Source organism: Rhinatrema bivittatum, chromosome 16 (genome assembly GCF_901001135.1).
Source record: "Rhinatrema bivittatum chromosome 16, aRhiBiv1.1, whole genome shotgun sequence".
NCBI classification, from domain to species: Eukaryota; Metazoa; Chordata; class Amphibia; order Gymnophiona; family Rhinatrematidae; genus Rhinatrema; species Rhinatrema bivittatum.
Genome location: NC_042630.1, coordinates 11,151,204 through 11,161,476, shown reverse-complemented (window position 1 = coordinate 11,161,476; position 10,273 = coordinate 11,151,204). Strand labels below are relative to the sequence as shown.

The following is a 10,273-nucleotide window of genomic DNA, read 5'->3' as shown; positions in this document are numbered from 1 at the left end:
TACCATTGCCAAGTCAAATGAAAGACCGTCTCATTCAGCCAGCCCAGCACCCTGTTTCAGGTAATTAGTGTGTAAATAGATATCACAGGCTAAACGTTTGCAAGCTCATCTGGATTTATATGCATAGAGTTAAGGGCTGATGTGTGTAAATTAGTTATAGGTCCATCAGGCAGATTTTCAATGGTCATAAAATAAGCTGTAAAGTGATTGTATGCTGAACTTTGTTTTTCAAAATTGACTTTATCTACATAAAACCCTGTTTCACACATGTTGAGAGGAGCTTTGAAAGTCAATTGGGGGCACAGAGCAAACTCCCATTTTGCATGTAGGAAGAGGTTTTCCAGGGGGCTGTGTTGGGCTGGGTTACAGGCACACTTTGGGTTTTCAGGAGAAAGTACAATTTTCTGCTCATTTGAATTTTCATGTACTGGGACAAACCGGACATTTTTAAAGCAAATTTATAAGCAAAAATCAATTTTGAAAATTCAGGCTACAACCTGGGGACACTTTGAATCTACTATCTCCCCCCCCCCCCCCCACACACACACACAGAAATTTTGGAAAATATCTTCTCCAGGCATAGAAAATGGATGTTTCTGTGACGTTTATAATTTATCCATCTAACAGAACTTTATCCCCTATTTAGCATTTGGAAATTTTCAAAAGGTTTTACATGTGCAAATGTAACTAGTAGCAATTTTCAAAAGCCATTTACCTGTGAAAATGTACTTACATGTATTGTTAGCAATTCTCAAAAGCCCACTTACACTGGTAAAGTGCATTTATCTGTGTATAAAAACAATTTTAAGCAAGTAAATGGTTTTTTTTTTTAATCAGTCCCTTGTAAATGTGTTAATGGTGTATTGTTTTGGAGGGTAACTAGGTTCCACATATTCCAATGGACAAATTTCCATGCAAATATCATAGATATTCATCCATCCAATTTTCAACGTCAACGTGTGCTTTAGGTCCAGTGCTTGAAAATTGATGAGTTGTGTGAGAGCACATAAGGATGCAGATCAGTCTGCATTTGCATGCACTACTAAATATTTATCTCTGTACATCTAAAATCTCAACTGAATATTTAATCGGATACCAGAATGGGGTGCTTAGGTCTACTTGTTTAAATTATTTTTGTGGAGACTGCTGAGATACCTTTACAGATTTGTACAATAAATTCTCAGTCCTCATGGGGTAATAACAAGCCTTATATCTGCATAATTAGTAGATGGAGTAAATAGAAATTACACAGGCAAAATATACACAAAAGGAAGGGCTGTGTAATTAAATGCTTTTTTCTTTTTCTACTTTTAATAAAGAATCTTGCTTCAGTTTGTAACACCGTGGTTTATTACAATGGTTGTCACAGAGGTAACAATTGAAGATTTCTAGGGATTGAAAATAACACAGTAACATAGTAATGATGTCAGAAAAAGATGAAACGGCCCATCCAGTTTGCCCAGCAAGCTTCTTATGGTAGTAACTACCGCTCTGTGCAGGTTACCCCCATGCCATCTGTTAAGGATAGTAACTGCTGCTCAGTGCCTGTTATCCCCAAGCCTTATGTTAAGAATAGTAACTGCTGCTCCATGCAGGTTATCCCCAAGGGATAAGGGCAGTAATATTAACAATTAAAACCAAGCAACTGTCAAACCCATGACAACATTACTGCTAGCAAACATTTTTATGGGGTGAGCAGCTTTCTTGATAAATCAGACAATGTTGCTTTGGCTCTAGAGAAGTCTTGTGCTCTTTCCCTAATGTCTATGTATCAGTACCCTGGACCGTAAATGTCAGGGTCCAATATGTGCTGCAGTCTGAATCCAATTTTCCCCCTCGCTGTTGAAGTAGAGAGCAATTTTCCAGTTGGGTCAAAAGAATTAAGGCTAATTGGTTAAGGGTAGTAATTCCCATGCCACTCCATGCAGGTTACCAGCATACACCCTTTTCTTCATTTCCTCTAGTCTTTAAGGATCCAGTGTTTATCCCATGCTTTTTTAAAATTTGTTTACTATTTTCATCCTCACCACCTTTTCCGGAAGGGCATTCCAGGCATTCACCACCCTCTCCATGAAGAAAAATGTTGGTGCTGAGTCATCTCCCCTCATTCTACTGTTTCCTTTCCAACAGAAAAGGTTTGACCTTTGCGCACCATTAAAACCTTTCAGGTATCCGAAGGTCCGTATCATATCTCCCCTGCACCTCCTCTCTTCCAGGGTACACATATTTATATCCTTCAACCTTTACTCAAAAGTCTTCCGATACAGACCCCACACCATTCTGGTTGCCCTTCTCTGGACCGCCTCCATCCTGTCTCTATCCTTTTTGAGATACGGTCTCCAGAACTGAAAACAATACTCCAGGTGAGGCCTCGCCAAGGACCTGTACAAGGGCATCACCACCTCCTTTTTCTTACTGGTTATTCCTCTCTCTATGCAGCCCGGCATTCTTCTGGCTTTAGCTATCACCTTGTCATATTGCAATCACTGCCTTCAGATCACCAGCAACTATTACCCCCTCTCTCAGTTCCATGCACATTAGTCTTTCACCTCCTATCACATACAGCTCTGTACTTCTTGGCTTTGAATCACAGCTGCCAAATCTTCATCCACTCTGCAAGCTTTCTTAAATCACTTTTCATTCTCTCTACTCCTTCGGGCATGTCCACTCTGTTGCAGATCTTAGTATTATCCACAAATAGACAAACGTTACTTTCTTTTTTTTTTTCTTTATTTATGTGATTTTAATATGATATACAGAAAAAATTTCCTTTTTTTTATACAATCATTAAAGAAAGACAAATAATTCAGGAAAATTATCATTCAAACAATTATTTCATTCACTCTCCCTCTATCATATTTAACTGTTAAGCAGAAATTTTGGGAGATACAAGATTTAAAGGAACATTATCTTTATAGTAAATTACAATTAAAGAAATTAAGAAGGACTCAAACATTCTTTCTGGTTCGAGACATTTAGTCCTCACTTCCCCCATTCTTATGGCTATCCAAGAACCCACGTAATTGGTGAGGCTCAAAAAAAATGTAGCATGCATTATTCCAAATCAAAACACATTTACAGGGGTATCTTATAGTTATCCTGGCAGCCATCATCCTCACTTCCTGGCACATCTCAAGCATCTTTTTTCTCCAGATCTGTGTTGCCTTAGTAATGTCTGGGAACATCCAGATTTTTTGCCCATAGAAAAACTTTTCCCTGTTTCGCAGAAATAATTTCAAAATCATATCTCTATCCGTGGAAAAGACAAATGAAACCAAGACTGTTCCACGGGACTCAATTTGCTCCTCTATTGATGTTTCAAGAAAAGTGGTTAAGTTGTCACCAACATTCAAGGGTGGGTTAGCCACAATCAAATTCGTTATGTTGTAAATATTGGCAATTGGAGGAATCACTTCTGATGGCACTTGCAGAATCTCTGTTAGGTATTTTTTAAATTGATCCTTCAAAGGGATCATCTTCACTTGTGGAAAATTTAAAACCTTAGGTTCAAGTATCTTTGAAAATTCTCCATGTTTTTTATCTTTCTGGAAGTTGCCAAATCAGATTTCACAAGATTCATATGTACTTCTTGGAACATGACCATTTTAGTATCCAATTCATTTATTTTGACTTCATGCTGAGCTACACAAAATTCAGTCTTTTTAATACTCTTCTGGTTATTCGTTAAAGTCTATGTTAACACTGCAATCGATTTTTCAAGAATTACCAGTGCACTCCATACCATCTCCAATGTTATTTCCCGTGGTTTAACCAACTTTTGAATGGGGTTTGTGCATCTCCTCGACAAACTTCTGAAACCCTTACAATTTCGTTAGTCGAGTCTTCTTCCCCCGGAGCGGAGGCACGGTGGACCACGTGACGTCCGCGTCACGTCGGAGTGACGCCGACGTCATGTGCTCCTCGCAAAGGAATACAGGAATGGCTTCCTGACTCCCCGCTGGACCACCAGGGAGTTTTGGTAAGTCTTGGGGGGGGATTAAGGAGGGTGAGGGGTTTAAATTTTTATTTAGGGAACCGGTGCACGTATGGACATAGCCTCAACTTATGGAATTCTACATATGTCCATATTGACCGAAATTGGCCCTCACCTTCGACTTATGGACTTATGAACATAAACTTTTTGTCTGCACATCCCTAATAGATTGTAGAATAACGGACTATAACGGAATAACGGATAGTTCATATGAACTAGCCTAACAATGATGAAAGGACATGGATCAAACCTAGAGGTGGTAGATTTCAAATCTGAAACAATCTCATCAACTTCTTTCAAGGACACTGGTCTAAATTCACTCCATGTCTCTCTATTCCAGCAACTGCTGACACCAATCCAGCCACTTGATTCTGTATATTCCATACCTTATTTTCAAAATAAGTACCCAAACATTAAATAGATCCCAAGCTCCTTATTGATTAATAGCAGTATATGGACTTCTCCTCTAGGAACTTATCCAAACCTTTTTTAAACCCAGTTATACTAAGTGCCATAACCAGAATTGCACACAGTATTCAAGGTGCGGTCTCACCATGGAGCGATACAGAGGCATTATGACATTTTCTGTTTTATTCACCATTCCCTTCCTAATAATTTCCAACATTCTGTTTGCTTTTTTGACTGCCGCAGCACACTGAGCCGATGATTTCAATGTATTATCCACTGGGTGGTAACCCTGTAACCGTGCTTTTATGCACATAAAATTGCATTGAAAATTAGCTTCAAAGTCAGCATGAACAGGAACTTGCACACTTTAGCGCTATATGCAGTGTTCTAAAATTACCTTTTCTATCTACACCCATTACAGCCAGTGTTATAAAGGTTACACTTGTAATTCAATAAGAAAATCAAAAGTAGACATCCAGATATATAATAATGTAAAAGTAGGGCTCCGACAGTCACAGATTAAAACTGGAGCCTGTTGGAATCTCAGCAGCTGACCACCAAATCATGAACCAAGTCAATTTTGTCTGAAAGTTTCTGCAATGTTCTTCTTCTTACAGGACAGAGAAGGCTTTCTGAGGATGGAAACAGGAAACCAAACTACAGTGGCTGAGTTTGTTCTGCAGGGATTTCCAGGCCACCGGCACACCAGGATCTTACTCTTTCTGCTCTTCTTAGTTATCTACATTTTAACTCTAACTGGAAACTTCATCATCACTGCAGTGATACTCTACGACCCTCACCTTCACAAACCCATGTATTTCTTCATTGGTAACTTCTCTGTTGCAGAGGTATGGTACACCACAGCCACTGTCCCTAAATTGCTATCGGGCTTTCTGAATGAGGAAGAGACCATATCATTTGCCGGCTGCTTCCTGCAACTCTACTTCTTTTTCTCCCTGGGGGCCACTGAATGTCTCATCTTAACCACAATGGGATATGACCGGTATTTAGCAATCTGTAATCCACTCCATTATTCTACAATGATGAATAGCAGAGTGTACACCTGCCTGGCTGCATTCTGTTGGCTCACTGGGTTTACGATCAATCTCGTACCTATAATTTTGATAGCGAAATTGCATTTCTGCGGGCCTAATGAGATAAATAATTTCTTCTGTGATGCTAGTAATTTGCTGGAATTATCTTGCCCTAGGTCCCACACCATTGAAATAATCTGTTTCATTTACACTTCCATACTAATTCTCTCCTCATTCCTGTTAATTATGGTGTCTTATATGTGCATCTTATCAGCAATATTAAGGATCCCTTCCACTGTAGGGCGCCAGAAGGCCTTTTCCACCTGTGCATCTCACCTCATAGTGGTACTAATATTTTATGCTTCCATTATATTTATGTATGTGAGACCCACAGCAAAGTACCCATTTGATCTGGACAAAGTGGTGGGTGTCTTCTATGCCATTTTAGTGCCACTCATAAATCCTTTCATCTACAGTTTACGAAACAAAGAGGTTATAAAGGCTCTCAAGAAAGCTATTGGGAGTAAGATCAGTATCCCAAATATCTCTGAGTAAATCAGTCTAGAAAATGATGAATTGGTTGTTAGCAGGATAAATCCACTGACTGATTTGTGGTGGTGGTTATTTAGTTGACTGAATGATTGACTATTGGTTAAAGGCGTTATTGTTTGGTTGACATTCTTAGTGATTGATTTGAAGATTACATGGATGGAGGTGAGAATGGGTGGAAGGATTTTGTTTTCTTGAATTATGTCTTGTTTTTTTCTGCTAAATTACCTCATTTGTGTACACTTGTGAACTTGTGCATACACCTAAATTGTATACACTTGTGAATAGTTGATGCCAGGATCCTAAATTGTTCTCTCTTGTAAAAAGTTGTCATTTAACCCTTGGCCCCCAACTCCCACTTTTATGATCCCTTCCCCCTTCTCCCTTCCACATTCTCGCCTCCCCTCCCTCCCCCATCCCTTTTTACATTGGTTCCATGTTCTTTGTAAAGCCTGTTGCTGATTTCTGTTCCTTGTCAACCGATGTGATGTTCCCAAGGAACATTGGTATATAAAAGCTGTTAAATAAATAAATAAATACGTTTAAATAAAAAAAAACCAATAAAACCATGAACCCAATCTAATCCAACCCCCCTGCACAGCTGAACACCCTGGCCCATTCTCCCGACCCCTCCAGGTGGTGTAGGGGGGGGGGGTGTAACAGGCATTGCATAGGTGGTTATTCTTTACTGTGTATTATTTTTTGACCAGTGATACCCCCTGCTTTTGAGGTGTGTTTACAGTGTGAGAGGGGGGGGGGGGCAGGAATGACCAAGCACTCCCAAACAGATGTCTGCCATCACTCAGATTTGTGGTAGCTGCCCTTTACCCTTATCTTGTGACAGGTGCTACCCAATGGTAAGTCCAGGGGAGAGGTTGGGAGGGTGGGCTAAGGTGTTCAGCTATGCGGGGGGGAGGGGGGGTTAAAATTATGTTAAAAGGGAAGGGTTGGGGAGGGTTCAGAATTTTATTGTTTTTTTTTTATTTAAATGAACAATCTGGGGATGGACCCAAAATGGCCCACCCCTGAAATGAATAAAAACATTTTTAGGGTTACCATCCCTAATGACTGGTTAATTTGTCAATGAATTCTGTTCAGTGTTTATTTTGTATTTGTTTAAATATAGGCTCAGATTTTATATCCAAAATTCTAAGATTACTAATAGATATATATTGAAAAGAACCCAGAAGTATTATATATTTGATGTTAAATAAAAATAAAACCATTGTCTCTACTCTAAGAAACGTGGTAAAGTCCAAGAAAAAGTTCAACAGATCATGTTACAGATTGTTTGTCTATGTACCAAGCTGAAATGTATTTATTTATTTATTTACAAGATTTGTAACCCACAAATCTAGGCAGCTAACAGCATTACATACACAATAAGTAAAAACACCATAATATGTAATACACTGTAAGGTGCTCACTGTGCGTTAAAACATGTTAGCACAGCAACAATTTAACCTTTATTAAAGATAATACTGTGATTGGAATGAAACATCAATGTATTGGAAATTACTTAAAGCCAAGAAATTTAAAAGCATATAATTTAATTTTTTTTGTGGTTGACTGTATTTCGCCAGTTGAGTTATTTAAGAAAAATACGTTTGCGTCTTCAAATTACCTCCAATTTTGAAGGTTTATTTTCTTCCAGAAAAGTCATCACCATAGGACACAGATAATGCTAGATCGGTCATTAATTGCTTTCAGATTTTAGGCACTTTGGAGTTCACTATTTCTTCCATGCAGACTTCATTTACTTTGTGATGGAAGCAAACAGGGACTGAATATGATTACTTTCACTATAGACATTTTTGGATATAAAAAGCCAGTTCTAGCAAGATATCTCTAATGCCATTCACCAGAAGAAAGAATTCCTGTTTGATACAGGATTTTCTTTCAATTGGAACCCTGTTAGTAACAATACGTACGTATCATTTTCATAGTACTACTATATGTACGCAGTGCTGAACAGTGATGATAAGTATTAAAGTATGACTTTAAAGCACTGTATAACATACACATAAAAATAAAATCTCTAGGTACATAAATAATAAAATCTAAATTATAGCAATCACATAATGTATAATTTTCAAAAAATATACTGCATAAATGCAAAATAATAAACATACATATCTGAGGAAATAAGAGGTAAAGTGACTTGACAAGGTCACAAGGAGTGTTAGTGGTAGAAATAGGGTTTGATTCCTGGTTTGTCTGGTTCTCAGACCATTGCACTAGGTTGATCCCTTCTCCTACTGCCAGATTCAGTTCGGTATTTTTTGAGGGGATTCAGATCAGATGATTCTTTTCCTACAGAAGCAAAAGCCAAGGGAAGAGGAAAATTGCTTGTTGAATCAGATTCTGTTTCTGACTCTCTCACTTTTATTTAAACTAATTTTTATTCTGTAAAATTGCATGATGCAACAACATTCACAAAAATGTGGTCTATCCAAACAACATTACATTATAAAACATGTAACGAAACGAACATTGGACGAAAGATAAGCTTACCAATGATAAGAGGAGACATCTCGCATACCCTTTAAAAATATGCTTCTTGCTGGTATTTCCTTTTTCTTTCTTTTATTCTCTATTGGATTTTTGTCTTCCCGAGCTTATAATTTAGGTCTTATGCATTTTCAGATAATAATGTTATGATTTACATTAACAGACATTTCATGTTTTTTATTTTTTTGCTTATTTGAAAATGTAATAAAATACATTGAACATCAAAAAATCAAAACAAATAAAATATATTTTGAAAAAAATGAGATAATATTTCAGTGGAGTTTTTATGTGTGTGTATGTGTGAACTTTTGACTTAGAAGATATAAACCAAGTTTAAGACATCATTAGACACAGCCATCTTATCATCTAGAACTGATACAAAAATCCAAATGTTAAATACAGTGAGGGCCGGATTTTCAAAAGGTTGGGTGCATAAATCCGGAGGTGATGCATATAGGAAAAATAACCCATGCTGTAGTTACACAATGTTAGGTTTCATTTTAGGAGTTATCACCCAGGGAGAAGTTCTTATATTGAAATCATTGGCTCAGTGTGCTGTAGCTGTCAAAAAACAAGCAGAACGTTAGAAATTATTAGGAAGGGAATGGCAAATAAAACAGAAGATGTCATAATGCTTCTGTATTACTCCGTTGTTAGACCGCACCTTGAATACTGCGTGCAATTTTGGTCGCTGCATTTCAAAAAAGATATAATTGCACTGGAGAAAGTACAGAGAAGGGCGACCAAAATGATAAGAACATAAGAACAAAAGAACATAATAAAATGCCATACTGGGTCAGACCAAGGGTCCATCAAGCCCAGCATCCTGTTTCCAACAGTGGCCAACCCAGGCCATAAGAACCTGGCAAGTACCCAAAAACTAAGTCTATTCCATGTTACCATTGCTAATGGCAGTGGCTATTCTCTAAGGGGTAGATTTTTTTAAAAAGCGTGATCGCGTACTTTTGCTTGCACAGCAGGTGCAAACAAACGTACGCAGGATTTTATAAGATACACGCATAGCCGCACGTATCCTCTAAAATCCTGGATCGGCGCGCGCAAGGCTGCCGATTTTGGGCAACCTGCGCGCGCCGAGCCGCGCAGCCTGCCTCCGTTCCCTCCGAGGCCGATCCGAAATTGGAGCGGCCTCGGAGGGAACTTCCTTTCACCCTCCCCTCACCTTCCCCTCCATTCCCCTACCTAACCCACCCCCCCCCCCCCCCGGCCCTATCTAACCCCCCCCCCCTTACCTTTGTCCCTAGATTTACGCCTGCGAGAAGCAGACGTAAATCTATGCCTTCTTCCGACCCGGGGGCTTGTCCGGAGGCCTGGACCATGCCCCCGGGCTGGCGCCATGCCCCCGGTCCCGCCCCCGAAATGCCACGCCCCGCCCCCGAAACGCCGCGTCATCCAGTCCCGCCCCCGACACGCCCCCTTCGAAAAACCCCGGGACCTATGCGCGTCCCGGGGCTCTGCGCGCGCCGGCGGCCTATGCAAAATAGGTGCGCCGGCGCGCAAGGCCCTGCTCGCGTAAATCCGGGCGGATTTACGTGAGCAGGGCTTTTAAAATCCGCCCGTAAGTGAACTTAATAGCAGGTAATGGACTTCTCCTCCAAGAACTTATCCAATCCTTTTTTAAACACAGCTATACTAACTGAACTAACCACATCTTCTGACAACAAATTCCAGAGTTTAATTGTGCTTTGAGTAAAAAAGAACTTTCTCCGATTAGTTTTAAATGTGCCCCATGCTAACTTCATGGAGTGCCCCCTAGTCT

The 10,273-nt window shown here is 39.5% G+C and overlaps 1 protein-coding gene across 1 annotated transcript; it reads left to right on the top strand.

Moving 5' to 3' along the window:
* The first annotated feature begins 5,040 nt into the window (after positions 1-5,040).
* Positions 5,041-5,991, top strand: LOC115077253 (olfactory receptor 6N1-like). The gene has a single exon (XM_029579537.1). It carries the CDS (start codon positions 5,041-5,043, stop codon positions 5,989-5,991), a length of 951 nt encoding a protein of 316 aa, XP_029435397.1.
* Positions 5,992-10,273: the final 4,282 nt, after the last annotated feature.

Coding starts and splice junctions, on each gene's coding strand:
- LOC115077253 (XM_029579537.1), top strand. CDS start 5,041: ATGGAAACAGGAAACCAAACTACAGTGGCTGAGTTTGTTCTGCAGGGA.